Below are 20,992 nucleotides of genomic sequence, written 5' to 3'. Positions count from 1 at the left end.
CAAGGGAGAAGCAGTAGCAGCAGCAATCTATGCTTCATAAAGGAATCTATAATGAGGGCAAAAGATTTTGTTTCATAAAATCAAGGCAGCATGTTCTTGGAAATAACCTCTCACTTGCTTGCAAGAAAGGAATAGAATAGCCAGAAATATGCACAAAAGAAAGACTATACATTCCATCATATAAATGTGTCTTCAGTGTAGAGGGTAGCAGGTCAGCTATTCTTCTATAAAGGAGCAATTTAGTTTAGCTACCTACAGGGTATAGAAAATAAAGGGAATTAGACATTAACAAAGGAATGAATGAAATAGTAAATAAAGGAAAGCTGAGTGGACCCACTTTTTGTAGTGAAGGTCTATTGAACTCAGGTTTGGGTTATGATTTCTTCCCAGGTGAATGGTGGTAGTATCAGCTTTCAGACGATAACTACCAGTTTTGACTCTCTTGAAAACTTATCTTAATTCTTTTTTTATTAGCAACAACGCAAATTCTAAGCTCATGGAAGTATCAATTGACCCAGAAAGGCTTATAAACCAAGGGTAGATGGAGAGGACAAAAAAATTGTTGCTCAGAAAAGGCAAGGAGTCTTGTGTGTGGCTGTTTTCCTTACAAATGGCAGCCATTTTATTGCAAGAAAATCTGTAAAAATGCTGGGGTTAGTGCGTTTGCCCATAATGTGTGAGAATATTTTCCTTTCTAGTGAAGGATTTCATTGTTCTAGTGAAGGATTATGGTCAGTGTCTCCCATAGTTGCCTTGATAAGGGCCTGTAATTTTGAGCACTTTCTTGGGTTTCTGCTTGACTTTGACCAGCAATTGCACAGCTTCATTAAGCAGAAGCATGTACTGTCAAGGTCAGCTTGTCACCAATCCGCAGGGATGGAGCCTCACAGCCTGTAAGAGGTAGTAGGAAGTGGCATTTCTGTCTGAAATCCATCGTTAATGAGGAGTAACAAACACCCTACAGATTAATAACAAAAAGTTTCAAGTCAAAGGAGTGCTCTGTAGCTGTGAGCACATCCAAGTGTTTCCTTTTTCCAAGTAACTTTTCACCAAAAACATTTTTGTGGTCCTTGTTTTCTACAGCTTTGAGCTGAACTTAAAGCTGCAGGAAGTGCCTGCTAAATAAATGAAGAGATGAAAAAGAAAAAAAAGAAATGCAATTGTTTTAATATCATGAAAAGGATTTAAATTTTTCAAGACAAAAGTAAACTAAACTGTGTCTGGATTTGGGGTTAGTATTGTAGTAGTTGTAACTGGAAAGAACATTTTCTGGAATGAATTAAACTGATAATGTGTTTGATCTTAGCCAAAAGTAGACAATGTGCTTTCTGAAAAATGAGTCATTCTGCAGAGCAAGAAAGTTGAAGAGGGAAGTTCTGAAAGAAGGGCTTAGCTTCTTCAGTAACTGCATTAACATAGTGTTGTGTTAAAATATATCACCAGTACCCAACTTGAATGGAATAGAAACAGGGTAATTGTAATCTTTTAGTGCCCCATTAAAGCATTATTTTGCTGTATGATCTGACAGGGTATTGTTACATTGTACTATTCAAAAGAGTATCTGCATTGTGGTCTAAAATAATGATCACTGCTCTGGTTATCCCAGTATGTCGTGGAACTACAGCTGATATTAGCCCACTTGGGCATCTCCTTCTAAAATGCAATTCGCCTTTTTGCACTGGAAGTAAATATTCATTAGCAATACTCTGCTCCTTAAATACATCATGTCTTACAGAGCTGGAGTATTGTGCTTGTATCTGGTAGTGGTTCACGCACCAGTCTCCTAAGAGCAGCAAGCACAAGGACATTGTTTCAGAAGTGACTTCAGTTATTAAAAAAAAATAATAATTTTTTTCCTTGTCTGTCATATTTTTGGTGATTCTGTCAACTTATTGTAAAAACTAACAGGTAGGTTGGACTTTCTCCTTGAACTAGGAGGACTTGAAGTTTAGACTGTTCATGCTGTCCCAGTGCTGAGAGAAGAGCTATGGTGTTAATACAAACAGGTAACTCTGGAGAAAGAGCTCAACAGGTATTTCCCATTTTTTTGAGAATAGTCAAGAAACTTTACTAGCACCCCAGATGAAATACTGATTTACTTATCAAACAGCTTTTTCTTGGTCAGCGTGACTTCACAAAAATGCAAATTTAGGAAGTAACTCGCTTATCTGCTTTATAGCAGTTTGGAAATATCTGTAACAGAAGGTCTATAACAACAGAAGACCAGCTGTGTTAACTGAAAGGAGAACCACCAAATTTGGCCTAAGCAACTGATTGAAGTCAGTGCTAGTAGTTACTCAGTGAAGCTGTGTATTTTCAGATCTTTGAAGCCAAGGACTAAGGAGGAAGAAAATGGACGTTGTATAACAGTAGGTGAGCCCAAGCATGTTCTGGTTTGGGCATTACAGTAGCGTGCAAAGCCAGGAGCTTATCTTTATAGTCACATCAGATACAAAGCTTTAGTTCATTTCGTACAGGCAGTCTTTTGGTACAGCCATCCAGGTATGGCTACTCTGCCATCAGAAACGGCATGGGTTTGCGTAAAAGACGGTAATTGTCTCTTCTGGTGTATTATACCATAACATCCTGCTGATGGGATCTGCTTCTTTTATGTTTAGGATTGGAATTGCTCTCTCAGAAAAGATCTTGTGTTTGAGGAAATCAGTTGCTGGTCTCAGCTCTTGTATTTTCTGTTAAAACACAACAAAACCTTATTAATGTTGTTGCTTTAAGAGGAAACACATTGTATTTTCAGATACTTCCTTCATTATACATGGATTTAAATGGATGTACATTATATGTTAAAACAAAATTTCATAAGGTCACATAAACAGCTGCATATTTAGATTTTATATATGTACAGGATTCTGATGTTCCATTTCCTTTGAAACCAGATAGTCTGGGAAGTGCGGTGGAAGAAGTAGTCATATAGCTCCCATCAGAATTAATGAACTCTGTAGCTAGATCCTCTGAGCTTCCTAAAAATCTTGTCCTTGCAATATAGAAAGCTGACTTGGGAGTTCATTTGATATCTGTACATGTAGCTTCTTATTAATATCCCAAGTCCGTGAAATTATTTTTCTCATCTGGAACTGTAGCTGGGGTATTTTCAGACTGTGTGTATCCTGATTACGTGATCTGCTCTTGTGTGGTCTGTTTGGCTGAGGCTGATTCCAGTGGAATCCCTCATGTGCAAAAAATAAGGTGGTAGACATCTTGGACAGAGATACTGAATTCACATACACTTAATTCATGTATCAAATTTAACCTGATCAAATGTCAGTGAAATCCTCTTTGGCTGATTGGTAAAATGTTAAACATTTTTCTACCTCCCCTTCGAATATTTGGTCTGTAACTCTATTAAAAATGTATCTGATAACTCTGTATTAGAACTGAAAAATGTCATATTTGAGATTATTGATTGACTACAAACCTGAAGAGTACCATAAATGCCAATTTGGTGTAATAGGTTTTTTTCCCTATTTTTTCATCTGGTATTCTCTTTGCAAGCTATTTTCTGATGGTGACCTTTTCTTCTTACCTCTGTTTCTGAATAGCAGTACTCTGTTACCTCCCAAGCCAACTTACTGCATGTGATGTAGTTAGTAGCTGTCTGCCAGAAGAATATTTGTTCTCTGTTCCTCCATTCCTCTGACTTTGGTTTTTGGGGTTTTTGACTCCTCAGCCAGACACTGGGGATAAAAAAAATCTATATATATTATGGGAGACTGGCTGGATTGCTTGAGGAGCATGGTTCAAGAGCTAGCCCATATCTGCCTGGGTGCCACCCCTAATGCTACCCAGAGTCCTTTCTAAATCACGTACACTCCTTATATGCTTGATGGCAAGGTTATACAAAGGTTTTCTCTGGAACAAGATGATCTTTAAGGTCCCTTCTTACCCAAACCATACTATGATTCACGTTGGTTTAGGGTCAGCATATGAATTTAACCACCTACTCAATATCGTGTTTAGATGTATATTTTCAGTAAGAGGAAATGAATGTGGTCAATTGCTCCTTGCACTGGCTCCCCTAACTGTCATGTGAGCTTTTACCAGGACATAAATTACTATGGAAAGCTTTCTCTTAAAAGCGCTTTCCTCAGTGGTTTCATTTTTCACCAACAAGTAGATTTGTATAAAACTTTGGTTATGGAATTTAGATGCTATAATTTTAAAAAGTCGTCTTATGTGGCTTGAGTTGCAATTGAGAAACTTGCATGTTATTTGCTTTCTTTATATCTGTATACTAGCACATGAACAACTCTACCATGGGGTTAGATTAAAGTAATAGCTAAAACCCATTAAAAATGTGAGTGCAAAAGCTGCAGCTAAAGCTCAGTAGGTCTTCACTGCTGGTTCTTTTCACTCATGGCTCTGAATATAGGCCATAAAGCCCAAATGCTGAACTTCACGGAATTTCTTTGCAGCTGTTGTACTGGCTTCTTCCACTCAGGGTGTGTGCAAGTATCTGTGTTGATACTGCTGGCTGCTCATTAGGATTTTTAGAAATAATATTTTGTTTTCCTTTAACATCTGTTCCTGGGAAATGCAGGCAGAGTGCTTTAGATCCAGAGGTAATGAACAAATGCGTTTGAGTCAAGCAAATGTTTGTTTTGCACTGATAAGACAAATTGTTGTACTGCAGGAAGGAGGATGCTTTTTGTTATAGAGCAATGCTTCTGAGGAAGGAGGATGCTTTTTGTTATAGAGCAATGCTTCTGATTCTTAGTAAAACACTGATTGGGGGTGGGTTGGAGCATGAAGCAGGTCTGCAATGTCACAGAATGAGGAAACTGTGACAACAGATGTTATCCACAGGGGAAAATGGAAAACATATATTGCAAGCCAACATGTCCATCCCTTTTTATGTGGTTAGGTTTTTAGGTGCAAGGTATTCATATACTGAAACTTGACATGGTGCTACCCATAATATCTTGTAAATTGTTGGGTGCTTGGAAGGTAATTGGAATGCAGTCTATTAGGGTAATTCTGCTCTAAAATTCTACAGTAAGAAGAACAAATAAAGATACTATCCATAAAGCACTTGTAAATGCCAAGGGCTTCTTTGGGTTTTACATAACTATCATTCATGTAATACCAGTGCCTTTGTTTTAACTTTACTGGGATTGAGATTTGTGCTCCTGAGAGAAATGCTGACTACAAAGAAACCTAATCCTAAGACTGAATTAAATCATCAACAGCAACAATAAAAATCACATTAAATTGTGAAGGACCAGCTACAAACTACTTATAGCAGCAAATTGCTAACTCTGGAAAAATATTGTATAGCAAAAAACTAATGGGGATCTCTTCAATCAGATTAGTGAGAAAGATGTAGCAGTGAGTAATTCTAATAGTGAACCTATAACCTGTATGTTATAGATGGACAATATTGCAGTCCAACTTATGCAAATAAAAACTATTTCCAGAATAAACCGCAGCATTGAATCTTATGCTTTTTTCTATGGAGCTGAGCATATTTGAGCTTCTTCTCTTCAAAAGCCCTTTTCCCATTTTGCCTTGTTTCACCTTCCCTGAATTTCATGGAGGATCATGTATAAAGCCAGGCTGTGCTTGTTTCTTGTGCAAAATTTTCCTTCTTCATTGAAAGGACTCTCTTCCTCTGGTGCATTGAATTGAATGGAGCAATATGAGGATGTGTTGTTCCCTCTTTGGCTGTTGCTGCCCTCCTACTGACCAAACATGTGACCTTATGAATTATTGAACTTCCCAAGGCCTTTGTTTTTTACATTTGTAAAACTGAAGAGAATTTCCCTATTGCTATAAATAACCTTGATCTAAGGATATGAGCTGGAAATCCTGACGCATGCATCAGTGAAGCACTTTCCTCACAAATAAAGATGGAGTTATTTGTGGAATAAACATTGCTCCCTGGTACCGAGGCTGCATTAACAGAAGATAATGACAGTGCATTTGTTTTTCCATTTGCTATGAAGGATGCTCAGGGGCAGCTTGAAGCTATGAAGAATGCTTGGAGAGGTAGAAGGGCAAGAGCTGGTTCTTTATTTGATGTGTACAGGAGTGAATGCTGGTTTACTCCCATCCTGTTTCATTTCTCTACCTGTGACCTGGTTCAGCATCTTCTGGTATATGTGATGAGAGCACCTTTCCCTGTTGATCTTGGAAGAAAATGTGTAAGATAATCTCTAGATCACCACCCCATTTCTACTACATCTCTGCTATGTTGCTTTGACATGGAACTGAAAGCTTCATTTGGCACCTCACTGCTGTGACCTCCACTTACTTTAGTGAAAAATTCAGCTAGGTTAGGAGTGTGGAGGGAAAGATTTTTTCTCTGCTGGTGCAGGTTTTACAGTACTTGGTAGAGGCTGTTTCCTAAAACACTGTTGCTTCTATTACCTCTTAGATATACAAAGGTGCTCCTCTTCTGGCCAGGCGTACGTACATGGCTTTTATTTTGTTTTGAGACACTGCAAATAATTTTGTGATACAAAAAGTAATATTGTGGATCTATTTTCAAAACCTTATGCTGAAGATATCTTTGTAGCCTTAACATCTTGAAGGGCTTGCTGCCGCATGGTTTAAGGATGGGTTTTTTTTGCTTCTTCCTTCACCTGAGAATATTAATGGCTGTTGTCCTGAAGGTCGTTTCTGATGTCATGTTTTCCTTTCCCCACTCTTTTTCACTCTACCTCTTCAAATCAAGTGTCATTAATTTGTTCTAGCCTTCAGGGGATGGTGGGAGAAAACCAGCTCCTATTACAAGGAGTCAGCGTGGGTTGATCTTTACAGACACTAGCATTTTAAGTGTTGGCAGAGCAGAACACAGTACAGACTCCTCATATGTTGCACAGAAAACAGCTTTTCCCAAGATGATACTTTTGTGGTTTTTCCTCAGTACAAAGGAGGAAAGTGGCAACCAAACAGAAGTGTCAACGGTGATGTTGATGATCCGTTTGTGGTTTCCTTTGCTGTACCTTTATGTCTAATGGTTTCTGGCTTTATCTTTGATGAAGCAGGCCTCTTTATGGAATAGACAATTGCAGTTTTTTGTTAATGTCAGTTCATTCTGGTAGTATAAACTCATCAATTTGCATGCAGTGATTGAAGGGAGAAGATAGATGAAAGCCTATTATAATCATGTTAGATAACCAAATATGAATATGAATGAGATCATGCTTCTTTTAGAAATATAGAACTGTGTTGTTCAGTACACTTAGTATAACAAACGTTCATATGAAAGCCCATTATGTTGAGTCTAATAGATATTTTCTTAGGATAATAAGATACCTAGTGAGCTGTCTAAATGATTCTGACTTTAATTTCAGTAAGTAATGAAGTCTGCAAATTCTTTAAACATCTTGCTTCTAAACTGAAACAAAACTGCATGACTACAAAAAAATGTATGTAACTTAACCACCAAGTTTGTGTCTTCAGTAGCACTTTAGTGAGAAGCTACAAATAAAAACTTTTGTAGTTTCTTCTTTTATTTTATACTTCTCCTTCCTCCTTGTTCTCTAAAAAGTAAGGGAGAAAATTGCTCAATCTTTAGCAATTTAAAAAAAAAAGAAAAAAAAAAACCACAACAAAACAAACAGCTGACAACATGGAATGGAGCTATGGCATTTTGAACATTTCATACTGCTGTGCAAAATATAATGTTCCTCAGAAACATGTACACTTGAAAGCAAAGCTCATTCAAGCTCAAAGATTGTGTAATCAAAGACACATAACTCTTATATGTGACTTTGTTCTTAAATCTTAGGAAAAATGAGATCCTTCTGGTTAATAGTTAAGCCCTTCAGGAGCAATGCAGTAGTTTTTCTTGAAGCACCTAAGAATTTCATGCATATAGCTCTTGCATATGTTTTCCGTCATATGTATCAGTTGGCTAAGGAAGCCCATTCTTTGACTCTTCAGCTACAGAAGTTCACCTAGTTGGTTTTGCTTTGCCTTTTTGTGTCCACTGTTGCTTGTAAGTACTCCTTCCTCACTTGGCTTCTTCATTCAGCCTTTGATCACCTTTCATTGCTCCAAAACTACTTCTCTGGAGAAATGATAAGGACATACTTCTCATCGGAGTGAAGCACAGCCTCTTGGAGCTCAGTGCAAAACATCCGTCGCTCAGTGAATGTAAAGAACAAGTTGTCAAGCGATGGATAGTATTCCCTACAGTGTTGGTATTTTCTTTAAAAGGTGTCTTTTCTTCATTATTGTTAATTGTCACACATGTATGAGTTTGCAGATGTTGAATGTTGTGAATACCCGTTTCTAATTCCAGATGACATTTGAAGATGGGAATATAATCTTGTGAAACACGGGATGCAAATTCACTTGAAACATTAATGTTATTTTATTATCAGATTGCAGTTTTACACCAATTAAGTGCGTGTATATATATGATAAATGACAAAATAAGTGCAGCAAATTGACTGTTGCAGATAGAAAAATGTTGAATATTAATATACTACAAATACAAATTTTGTTCTTATTATCCATCTGGAATTGGAAACCAGACAGAATAATCTCTAGACTGAGTTTGTGTGTAATGAAGAGCACTTAGTTATCTGAAGGAAGGTATCTGAAAAGCATTTTCAGACTTACTCGCGCCAATAATCACTGAGTCTAAGTCACGCCTCTACCACTCTTATTCTGTAAAATGGCAATACCACTGCTAAGCTTTGGGTTTCTTCACTGCAAATGCAATTTGGTCTTAATGGTTCCTGTTTCAATATTGCTTGTTCCTTTGACATAAATCAGAGGGACATCCTCTTAGTCAAGCCATCAGAAACATAATTTAATTTGTATTAGTCTGACAATTTCTAAAAACAAACACATAAAAAAAAAATCCCTTTTCTCCCTCATGTAGCATTTTTATTTTCATAATGGTATTTTATAGACAATTGCATTGGGAAAGTTCTAGCGCTGTAGCGTAAGATGGTGTAGTTTGGTTAAATTACTCATGATAACAAGCAGGAAAAGCTGCTCAGTAACATGATTTTTCAGTAATTGCATGGGCAGGCCTGTGAACTTGAATCTTTTGGAGAGGCCCATGTCTTCTCCGAAAACTTCCTCAACAGAGGGAAATTTCTAAGGAGTTCACAACCAACCAATGTTTCTTAAACCTTCTGATTGCACCAGTGGAATTCAGTAGGAGATCAGTTTAAAACTGCTTAAAAAAATGTCTTTACATAGTGTGTCGTGCAGTTCTGGAGCTTGCTGCCCTGAGAGGTCAGGTAGGTAGATGCTATCGAAAAGCTCAGACTAATTCACAGGCATCAAGTCTGGTGCCTGAACTCATATCTGGAAACTGTAACTCAGTGGAAAGGCTGTTGGTTTTGCTGAGCTAGCAATTTAAGGATATAAAGAAAGTTGAAAAGCACTGTATAAATTAAGCAGTCTTTTGGGGGCTGGAGGGGGGCGAGGAAATGCAGATGCTGTCAGATTATTTACTTATCATAAATTGATGAGTGTGTAAATGCCATGACTTGATGGCACTTTTGGGAAACCAGTGACATAGGAAAATACGTGAATTTCTAATAGAAGATATACCACCCGGTATTCCTCCTTCTGATAAATTTTTGTCATCTGCTTTTAATGTTAATCCCACACACATACAGACTGTGTTTTATGCTCCCTGTGTTCATACTTTAAATCCATAAGTACGCTGATCCTGGAGATCTTCATTAAGAATTGAATTTCTTGCTTCACTGTCCTGGATTCTGTTTTGTTGTTATTTGATGGAAAATTGTTCATACCTCTTTGAATGCACTGTTTGACACCAAATGCTCCAGTACCCAAAGAGGGGCTGCACAAGTATAAAAAAGGACATTTCGTACAAAATTAAAAGGCGTGACAGATACAGTGGTAATGCTTGCGCAAGAGTAAACATGAATATATAATAAGAAGTGTGCTTTAAAAGTTTTTCTTCGTAATATGAAGGGGGAAGGTAGTGAACTTGAAAAGCTTTGTAGAGGCAGCATGAAGCCCATCTTTTACACTTGTGGTGGGACAGTGCTGCATCTTTGTTTGTGATGGGAAAATGCAAGACAGAGTGTGAAGAGAATGGCAGAATTATTGGCTGGTGGATGTTTCTGCCTCTATGACTGAAGATATAATGCTTGATCTCTTCTGCCCCAACATAATGAAAGATAAAACATTGATCTGGCTGCCTGGGAAATCTTCCAGTTTGGAGAATTGTAGGAATTTAGAGTTGAAAAAGAAAGATGGCGGATCTATAGCTTTAGAAGTAGTTGCTTTTACACTGTAAATGGAGTGTAATACTGTACACACACAAAATTGCCCTTTAATTTGTTTGTAAACAAGGCCACTATCAAAATTTGAGTACACAGGTTTTATATTGTAAGAATGTTTCAGGGCTATACGCATAGACCTGCAACGTGTAAGATTCTTAAGATATTCCAGGCAAAATACTAATTGAATTAACTGAATGCAATATTGTCTTTCAATAGGAATTCTGAGATCTGACCATTATAAATTAAGTCTCAATGTTAACTCTTAATTTGAGTGTTTTCCTCCCACTGTTTTACCTGCTGATTTTAAGCTTCTGTTTTGGAACTAATTTAATTGGCAAGGTTTTTTAATTACTTTTTTTCTGGGTATGTTTCTGCATCTGTTGTGAAGTACAGAAAGAATAGCCTACTGTTTGCAAAGTGCCTGGAGTATCCACTGAGTATCAATTCTCAAGTCCCATTTGAACTTTGCAAGTCATGGGATTGCAGAGCTCTGGGCTTTTTGTTTCTGTCCTCCTCACTGGTTTCTTCTCCACTTCTCTGACTTGTGACAAATTCGTGGACATACATCTATTTGGAGGAAGCCTTCTAACCTTCCTGGTTTCTCTGTAATGGCCTCAGTGTATTTACCTGTTCACACACGTCAGTGTAACAGAAAACCCAAGTCATGTTTCTTTGTGCTGTAGTGGAAGAGCAAAAGTTAAATCCATTTAAAAGACTTTCAGTCTTGTTCAGCTCTGGGATTTTGCAGTTGGAGCAAATGGGGGCGGGCGATAATTGGTAGAGCCGTACAGTTATATAACAAAAAGCTTTCTTGCTGGAAGTTAGGAGAGCAGATTGCTTGGCCATCAATATGCGACACGTGTTTTTAATCTTCCCACAGTGTCCATGCAGAGGAGTTCAGTCAAACACTGTATGTTGGTTTGGTAGATTACTGTGTTCAAATAAAAATGCTATCAACAAATTTCCTTAGGGGTACAAATGTTGGGGTTTTTTTAGGGAAATAGAGGTGGTGTTATACCACTTGAGGATTTAAATAGTATTTATTCTGCATGATTAGTGGTAGATATTATTCTTAGATAGAAATTATAACTGTTGATGGCTTTCAACATGATGGTTGTCATCTAAAACACTTGAGGGGGTGATCAACTAGGAAAAAGAGATTATACAATCTAACAGTACTGCATGCTATTTTATGTGGAAAATACCCTGTTGTTATCATAGAAGAATGTGCAGATAGCCGGCACTCATACATTGTGCCACCAATTTCACATAAATATTGAGGAAAGCAGTGACTGGCACATCCGTGGTTTTCTCTGTACCTGGATGGGGTGGGTGGTTGGTTGATTTTGGTTTGAATGGGGTTGGTTTGGGGTTTTGGTTTTAGTTTTTTGGATGGAATGACAATATTGATGCTATTGTTAGTGTATACGTCCAGAGAAAAGCGATACAAGTAAAAAATATAATGAGATACTGGACTGAGATGAAAGAAAATAACATACAAATACTGCACTGAGAGTTGGATTTGGTGTTACAGTTTTCTATATAGTTCTTCTGTTATCTATATGGAGATGTGACTTCAGTTTCTCTATGGCATGTGGCAGATGTGAGGTTTGTTTATCTGTGATGGAACAAGACCGTTACATCAGAGAGAGCATCTTAAGTCTACTGAAGCTGTGCTGCTGTTGCAAGATGAGGTCTGTCTTGGACCCTGGTTTATTCATAAACTGAATAAACTGATTTATTCAGTTTCTTTGTAATAACCCCCTCGATTTGAAAATCAAAAATATTTTAATTTTTTCCTTTTTTTTTTTTTTTTTTTTTTTTTTTTTGTGAGTCATTGAAATGAGAACCACTCTAAAATGACCTCACTAACAATCAAGGCTGTTACCATTTTCTTTGTTAAAGGATTATTGCCAGAAAAGACCTAAACTGGGGTGGTGGTGGCACTAAGTTCTCTTGTTCCTTTGAGTAAAGGAAACAAAGCAAAGCAAAACAAAGCAGCTTTTGACACAGCACTGTTAGTTAAGCTTCCATGGAGTCCTCCAAAAGCATCACCTACCTTCTTGCAGGTGGTTAAAATCACCCACCATAGCAAGTTTGCAATTTTGTAAGATAGCTGAGCCAATCTCTTTAACTCCAAGGCACAGGAAGCGGTATACCCACTCATCCCCAGCTGCACATCTCTCGTGCTCAGTTATGTTTATTGGGGTTGCTCTTGCTAGGGAAAGACGCTGATTAAATTGACTTCATTGCAACGCAGTCAAACAAATCATAATTACATGAGGGTAAATAAAATGGTTGAGGTTAAAGCATGAAAAACAAGTGTCCTCTTGTGTAAGGCATGCTTTGGGAAAGCAAGCAGGCTATTTTCCTGTACAGAAACTAGAAGTCAGAAATTTGTCAGTTTAACCAGTGGCATGCACAGGACAGGCACAGTTTGCGTTGTATGGAAAGCCTATTAGGGTTCATTTGAGTTTAAGACTAGGAGAAATAGAGGAGTAATGTAAAGAAAAAAAAGAGTAACCTTGCTTGAACACGTTCTGTTTATCAGGATGTCTTTGGTTTGTTTTCCTGCTATTGCCAATATTGTGTGTTCTTCCGGGCAGTAGGAATGGAAACAGCTAAGGAAATATTTGGTAGCCTTTTGCATGCATATGTATGGATGAATGTCATAGAAAAACAGCTTCTGCTGAGCAGCTGCCAGCTCTCGCTGGTCATTTAACTAGAGGATGATGCACAAAATTGACATAACACATTTCTTATAAGACAGTGACTTTGGAATGTCTGTGCCCAAAATGATCTTCGTGTGGTCAATCTGAATATTGCTGCTCTTCTCTTCTAGTTTGTGGAGACATCCATGGTCAGTTCTTTGACTTGATGAAACTGTTTGAAGTGGGAGGTTCTCCAGCCAACACGCGGTATCTCTTCCTGGGGGACTACGTGGACAGAGGGTACTTCAGCATTGAAGTAAGTTTCTTATTTCTGTTTTTGGCTATGAAACTGCTTGCAGCCTATTGTGTATATGTAGCATCATAATTTAACCAGTTCAGGAATACTGAAGCTTTTCACAGATACCACTTGTGAGCAAATGAAGTCCACATCAATATCACTGTTGGTGTTTTCATAAAGGTTGCTTGATATCCAGCTAAATTCCACTGTATCTGTGCTGTAAAACTGACAGAGAATGGACCTTGGTGCTAATCAGCGGCTATCCAAATCCAACACAGAAGGCAGTCTGCTCTGCAGCTTGCGCAAGCTAAATGGAATGAATAGACATGAGCTATTAGAAAAGAGACATAATAGAAAAAGTAAATGAACAACTCATGGCTTAGTTTGACTTCTAGGTTTGTTTGAACTGAGTCTCCTGGATGCAAAATTTTATGAAAATTGAAGGACTAGATAGGGAGTAAACGGCACAAAAAGCCTGCAGATAACATGCTGTGCTGGAGAGAACGAATGGGTTCTGTTTAGGTATGATATGCAGGAGTACATTGTCTCTGGCTTTTAATGCAGCACGTGAATCCACAGAGAAGTGATGCACAGTCTCAGGTTGGTGGAATGTGGAGGTCAAATGACAGTATCTTTTGTTGGCTTGCAAAAGAAAGTGTGTCCTCTCCAACTTGCCCACCTTTGACTAGAAGCAAGTCAAATACCAAGCACAAATCCTTTATTCCAGTGCTCATAAAACAAACTGCACTATTTCGTCTGTGTTGCTGCATGGTTTTACAAACTGACAGATGAGGTGCACAATTATCAAATAAAGCCTCATGTGGTTTTGTTCACCCAGGTCATAGTTGATCTAGTCATTAACAGTCAGAAACCTCTGCAGTGCCTTTTGAGCCACAGCTTGACTCCTTTCTCTGAAAAGTTCAGACTTGAACCCCCTCCGAGTCAGGGGAGAATACCCATTACCTGTTAGAAGCAGTATAGGTCCTCGAATGTACGGCTGTGTGTCTGTGACTAGGTATGATGGCAATATGCAAGAATACATATACTGCTGTTTTATCCTACATACCACATTTTAGTATGCTGTTGCCATATTGATATAAAAATATGTAATCCCAAGATGCCAAGTTATTTATAATGTGTTTGTAAAATGGATCAGTGCATTGTCTTGCCGGTCTAGTATTTATAGGATGAAGAGAAGTTTCTTAAAAAGAAGAGTCAGTAAAACTACTTTTGCTACATTAGTTCATTTTAAAACTTAATATAATATGTTAACAGAATCTTTTGGCACATTTTCCAGAGAGAAATATGCTGTTCCAAGCGCAAATGCTCTCAAAACTTAAGAACTGCAAGGTTCTGTCTTAGCCTCATGCTGAAGTGACTTCAAGGTGCTGAGCACCTTGTTTGTGGCTTTTTTTGAGCCACATGTGCCTGCTTCCTCCATTCTCTGACCCATGGTGAGCTGTGGATTACCATGTTGGATTGCTTAGGGAAGGTTGGGAGTATGGGGAATGACTTTACAGGCTTAAACCATTGTGCAGCTCAGTCTTGAGCTACCATTCTTCAGTTGCAATGACCTAGTTTGCATCTCCTGTAGACTTTGACCAAGCCAAGTTGCATCTAGAAGAGGAGAGTTTTGTCTGCGTTTTTGTATATGCTTTTAATGTAAGAAATAGAACAAGTGGATTTGCTTAAGCTTTCAAGTGCTTGTCTGACAGTTTGCCAAAATCTACTCCAGGGCCATAACCAATTAAACACAATAGCAAGCTGTATTATACAAAGCAAAATAGCTTATGGGTGGGGAACAAGCTCCTTAAAATTCCTCATTTAGCAACCTGCACACACATATTTAGCAAATTACATTTGAATTTAATTTTTCCCTTCTGGAACACTACCTTTTCACTGGAAGGAGTATTGGCTTGCACCAGCGCCAAGGAAATATCTGAGCTATTGCTCGTATTATTCCTTTTTGTATTTAAGGTTCTGAAATAAGTGCTTTTCTGGTCACATAACTGATTTTTGCCATCTGTCACCTTGATTGAAGAGTACCTTTGAAAGCAAAGGCAGGTTTCTGTTTCGTAAGCTTATTTGGATGTAGAGCTATGGATTCGGGTATGAACTCAGGACAATAAAAGGAATGACAAGGAAAGGAAAATGGTGAGGAATGCAACTTGGCATGCTGGGGAGGGGAAGGTGTGCTTTCAATGGAGAAAAGGGGCCCTGAGCATATCTAGCAGGCACCAGCTTTTGCCAGTACTTTGTGTTGGAGAGGTCATGGTGGTAAACAGTCCTAGCGTGATCTCAGTGCACACTTCTACCACGTCAGTCCCGCAGTGATCTTTATTCCATCAGTCTGCCGGCTTGCCTTTCTGCTATGTAGGCATGAGACTTGCAGCTCTGGGGTCTTTCCAAAAGAATTAAGTAGCTGGTCCAAAGTACTAATCACAAGTAATATAAGCTTTTTTAAAAAATCCCTTTGATTGCCATGTGATATCTAGTGTAAAAGTGATACCATTGAGCTTAAACCTAGCTGAGTTCTGGTAGTGGGCGAGATAATCCTTGTCTGTGGGCTGCAAAGCAAAGCATTTGGGATTCTTCTGGATGAAAGGTACTATATAATGTAAGCTATTATCATTAAGAACAGAGGAAGAAATTGCGTAAGGTAGGTGGAAGGCATTTGATAATGCAGAGGGAAGAAGAGAAAAGTGTTTGTACAAGGCACTCAGCAGAAATTACAGCCCTTGCCCCATGAAGCTTTCTATCCAAGGGCTCAATCCTTCACGTGTGCTCCATTTTTACCATGGCTTGAAAGGGGGTGTGTGTGTATGTCTAGTGCCTTTAAAATTAGTTCTAAGCAAGGTATCACAGGATGAGAGACCAATAAAGGAATTGCACCAGGTCAAACAAATGTCAAAATTGTAGGTAGAATGTCACGAGGTTTCTTGACACAGACCAAATCTTATTCCTGTAGCTGTACCCTTTTTTCCATTTGACCTCTTGGCAGAGCCTAAGCATTTCTTCTCTTAGAATAACAAATTTCTGCAAGTTGCAATATCTGATAAGGCGCACTTGCTTCCTTAGCTCCATGGCTGATAACATTTCCCTGTTGTGCTTGTGCACTGTTCCAAGGGGTTGACTCCAGAGGAGAAACCCCTCAGTTCCCACTTTTAAAGAAGTTTTATTGTCATGGAGGAAAGAAACCCAAATGATCAAAACAGAGGGCTCTTTTTAAATCCAAAGAATATTAGAATGGTTCTGCAGGAATGGGTTGTAAGGAAGAATGACTTAATCCGGAGTCTGAGAACTCTTTTGAAAGGCAGACATAAATGCCATATGGTGTAGGGGGAAGCATACATACTTCCCCCTGCTTTTCATCACAGCCTTGGGAAAATTACAGAGTAAATACTGACTCTACGAATTAATAATTTTATAGAATCATAGAATGGTTTGGGTTGAAAGGGACCTTCAAAGGTCATCTAGTCCCAACCCCCTTGGAATGAGCAGGGACATTGTCAGCAAGATCATAACTGCATTTAGCCTGGCCTTGAATGTCTCCAGGGATGGCACATCTACCACCTCTAGCAACTTATGCCAATATTTTGCCACCCTCAGTGTAAAGAATTTGAATTTTTGGAATTATTTTCCTTCTCAATTTCACATAAAAAAGTACAGGTTTAAATGTCAGTTGAGTATCAAGGTACATAGTGATCACTTTTTAAGGAGCAGATAGACAAGATATGCAGAATTAAACCAATATTCAAAACTAATAAAGCTGGAATTGTGTTTTATCGTTCAAAATGTGTATACATCTTCATTGCCCAAATGCAAAGACTGAAATTCCAGGAGGCACTGGTTTTGTGGTATTTCCAGCAAGAACTAAGTGAGGTGTTTGGAGTGAGTCTGGAATTTGATCATTAGACCTTGCATCAATTAAAAAAGCATCTGGTGCTCAATATGCATCTGAACTCAGTGAACTGTTAGAAATTATTAACTGATCTCTCCCAAGAAAATAATTAAGTAAATTCACATTAGTGAACTGTGGGTGAAGTTAATGCTGGTGAAATTGTGTGTTTATTATCTCTCAAGTCTCTATGCACTTTCTCAGCCTTTGTTAGAAGAATAAACACCTTTCGGCTTCCTTTGCTCTAGTGTGTTAATGTTTCCTAATAAACGGTTTGGTAGAAAATAGTTTTGGCTGGACAGTAATAGATCACTGGTGAAGTCAATTGATTTTTTCACTTCTCTCAGAGCAAAGAAAATCCTAATACCTTAATAATCCTAAATTTCCTGGCCCTTTTCTTTCCTACAACAGTAGCAAATATGTTTCTCTGAAGCAAGAATTTGCATCTTGTAAGATCTTACATTTTTGCTGGGCTGTGCTCCTCAGAGCCGTGAATATTCAGAAATTCAGCAAATTCATATTATTTTTGTATATATTAGATTGCCAGACTGGAACATCTGTTTGTGTTAGGGCCGTCCTTGCAGCTTGCCTGGTCCTGTGCCAGCTCTTCCTAGAGTGAGTCCCCAGCATGCCAAGATCCCCTTTTGGCTGCTGAGAGAGAACACGGGAAGGTATCCTGGAGGTTGCTCCCACTGTTCCTCCTCCCCCTCCCCCCCTGCTTCCATCTCTTTGAGGAACCCATTTTCACAGAAGACAGCTGGGGCCAAGGTGCAAGGTCCAGTGAGAAGAGTGAGGATCTATTACAGAGGTACAGAACTTGGGTACCTATTTAGAAAGTCCTAACTATAAAAATTAGAGGGACATACAAGAAAAAGAATTTTCTAGCCACTTCTTGGTTGGTCCTTCCTTTTTGGACATTTTGAGGTCCTTCCAAAGGCTGAAATGGTGGTCTAAACGCTTGGAAAAGAGTATAAGGCAAGTAGCAATGTTTTGGTGATTGATTTTAATAAAATCATCTTAGAGACTAGCTAGAAAAGAGTCTTGTAATAACTGAAGCGTCATGCAGATGTCAAAGCAAGACCTTGCATCTCTTGTGATTATTTTGTTACAGATGCAATGTAGCCTTATTTGTCTCTGAAATAAAGCCCTAATAAATAGTCATGCCAGTAGTGTGAATGCAGTTATGCGTGTAAAAAATGAAAATACATGGTTTCCATTGGGATAATTACTCCATTTTAGAAAGCTGTACCTCTACTATGTATTGCTATGGTATAATTATTTTAATGCAGTTGAAGTAATGCAATTTTTTTATTTAGGTGTGGTATGTATTAGCTACAGAGTGAAGAAACTATGCCAAAATACTGTCCCACAGTTCACAGAGCATCAGTAGAGACCTTAGCTCAAATTATCCTTTTGAGTATGAATTACCTTGCATTTATTCACACTTAATTTCAGTTGCTGGGGGAGTGCCCAATGCCATCAGTCATGTGGAGGGAGAGGTGGTCTTTTGTTACCCATACAAAGCCACACAGCTAACAGAGCGAGCTGCATCTCTTGCTTCCTGGTGTGATCAGTGTAAGAGCACCCAGAAGTGAGTGTGTTCTGTTACTGTGGTGTTGCTTTGGGTGCAGTCTCATGGCAATGGTAATGATTTTCTCCAGGTTGCTTGTTTTGAGTGCATATGTTGAGATGTGTACAGGAGGTCTAGGGCTATTGGTTTCACTTTTCAGGAGGTGCTGAGATGGCAAATTGTGCAAAGGCTCAAATTCATCATGCAATAGTGGGGTTAAATCCAAAGTCCATTTTGAAAATATGTGCCTTTGGCTTACACAGTGCTTAATTGCACAGACCTTTTCTTTCCTGATGCTTAGGCTGCCAGAGCCTCAGCAGGAAAAAAGCTTGACTATAGGAGCTATGAGGTAGGCAGATTATCTCTTTGTTATAAACTTATCTGTTATTTTAATAGCTGAAAGACACCAAGCGATAAGCAGAGCTGCAGTTTGATGGCTGGCATTTAAGAGATGTAACCTTTTTTCCTTTTTTGATAGTATGAAATGAGACACACCAAAAATGCTTTAGAGATGTCTGGATTGCAAGGTTGCTGCTGTACCTTTTATATAGAGATACAGCAGAACTGATATGTAGTGTATTCCTGATGAAAAAGTTGGAGGGGAAAAAAACAGATTTTAGAATTTTGTTATTGGGAAGCAGTATTACCAAATAATTGAAGATTGTAAGCTCAGATTTCCAACAGGGGCAAATTATGATGAATCTTTTTACTTCAGTAAGAATTATGATATACAGCATTAGGAAAAAAAAATATAAAACCAGAATGTTTGCTCATGATATGTTGTTTGGACGTAAATTTTTTGTGTATCAATGACTCAAAAGTTCAAAAGCCATAAAAAATTGTCACCTTTATATTTACTATTTAGTTTGCAAAAAGCAGCTGCTTATTAGTTCTTGTTTACTATTATGGTACCACATCGCTGGACAACTGAACAGAAAAGGGAGAAAATGAAAGGAATTGTCTAAGCAAAATAAGCCTTCAATATGGTACCACTAAAACCAACACAAACTACGAACGGGGGACTTATGTTACTTGAATAGTGGCAGAAAACCACAGAACTTTCTGGACTGCATTGATCCTCTGTTATCTTCTCTGTTTCTAATGAGCGCTTCAAAGGAAGCATAGAAAAAAGAAATCTATGATAAGCAAATGTGAAGAGATCTACCCACAAGCAGGTACCAAATGCCAAAAAGATAAAACTTCTGGCTTTCCTCCTTTTCCCTGCTACCCAAATCTGGATGGTATTTGAAGTGCCCAGTGCTCCTTTCAGTCTTGCCAAGGCTTTATGAAAATGAAAAACTTAGTTATAAAGGAAATGTAACCTCTTTTTTTTTTTTTTTTGTAATAAAGCATTTCATCTAAGCACTAATCACTGTGCTTCTCTAAATTATAAGGTGCTTTGGCAGGATTAGAAGCTCTAAGGTAACTTAGATACAACTTTCAAAGCTGGAATTTTTCTTGCATGGATGGAGATGTCACTTTAAACTTCTTGTCTCACAACGTTTACATCAATTTTTTTTGCATTAGCCAGGAATTTGAGAGAAGTGGAAGGTTCTGGGAATTCTTACAGGAATAAAGAAGTCATCATCAAAGAGCTGGAGAATTGTGCTGGTGATGTGCAAAAGTACAGGCTTCCTTCCCCATGGAAGTTAAATCTGGAGCTTGCACAGAGAAGCAGCTTTCCCCAGGCAAACCCTTTGCAGTAGTTTTGGGCCACATCAGATAATTCCTGTGACCTAACACCATAATTCCATGCTGGATTATGTCAGCGTGATCTACCTGGTGTTCTGACTTCTCACTTCTTGCAGTGGCAATAACACCTGGGAGGTGGAAGAGGTGGTGTGAGCTGGGAGGTCTTCCATGTATTTCCAAGGGGAAGGATTAATTTTACCAGTCCTGAAGGTTGCTGCCTGTACTTTCTGCTCTTTTTACCTGGCTCTAGAATCTATGAGTAGCAGAACAGAAATTGCAGTGTACAGGCGGAGCATCCAGATGTTTACATATAATAAATTCAAGACAAACAGTAGTAGTATAAAACCCCTGCTGCTATGCAGTTATCTATGGATATGGATAGGGCAAGGTTTAGCACCAATATAAAGATGTTGCATCCTTTTTTCTTTTCTTTTTTTAAAGATAAGGACTGTTGTAGCAGAAGAGGGAGAAGAAATCAGAATGTTGAGACATGATTATTGTAATTATGCTGTTTATCAAGACATTCTGAATTCTAGAAGGGAATTTATACTGTACAAAGTAAGAGGCATTACACTGACAAAAATCCTGATTTTGCTCTAAGCAGAAACCATGGTTAGGAGTACATTCTGCATTTCTAATCTA

The 20,992-nt window shown here is 38.4% G+C and overlaps 1 protein-coding gene across 4 annotated transcripts in view; it reads left to right on the top strand.

Annotated features, from left to right (window-relative positions):
- The window catches only part of PPP3CA (protein phosphatase 3 catalytic subunit alpha), a gene marked incomplete at its 3' end in the record, with an annotated part of 187,019 nt that overhangs the window by 117,524 nt on the left and 48,503 nt on the right, over positions 1 to 20,992 (top strand). For all 4 annotated transcript variants that reach the window (XM_080628623.1, XM_080628620.1, XM_080628621.1 and 1 more), the window contains exon 3: positions 13,084 to 13,208. In XM_080628623.1, coding sequence (XP_080484749.1) covers positions 13,084 to 13,208 — 125 coding nt within the window. The remainder of the gene's footprint in view (positions 1 to 13,083; positions 13,209 to 20,992) is intronic.

Source organism: Psittacula echo, assembly GCF_963264785.1.
Source record: "Psittacula echo genome assembly, chromosome: 1".
NCBI lineage: Eukaryota > Metazoa > Chordata > Aves > Psittaciformes > Psittacidae > Psittacula > Psittacula echo.
Note: the sequence above shows the minus strand (reverse complement) of the source record. Positions and strands in the feature narration are given on the sequence as shown.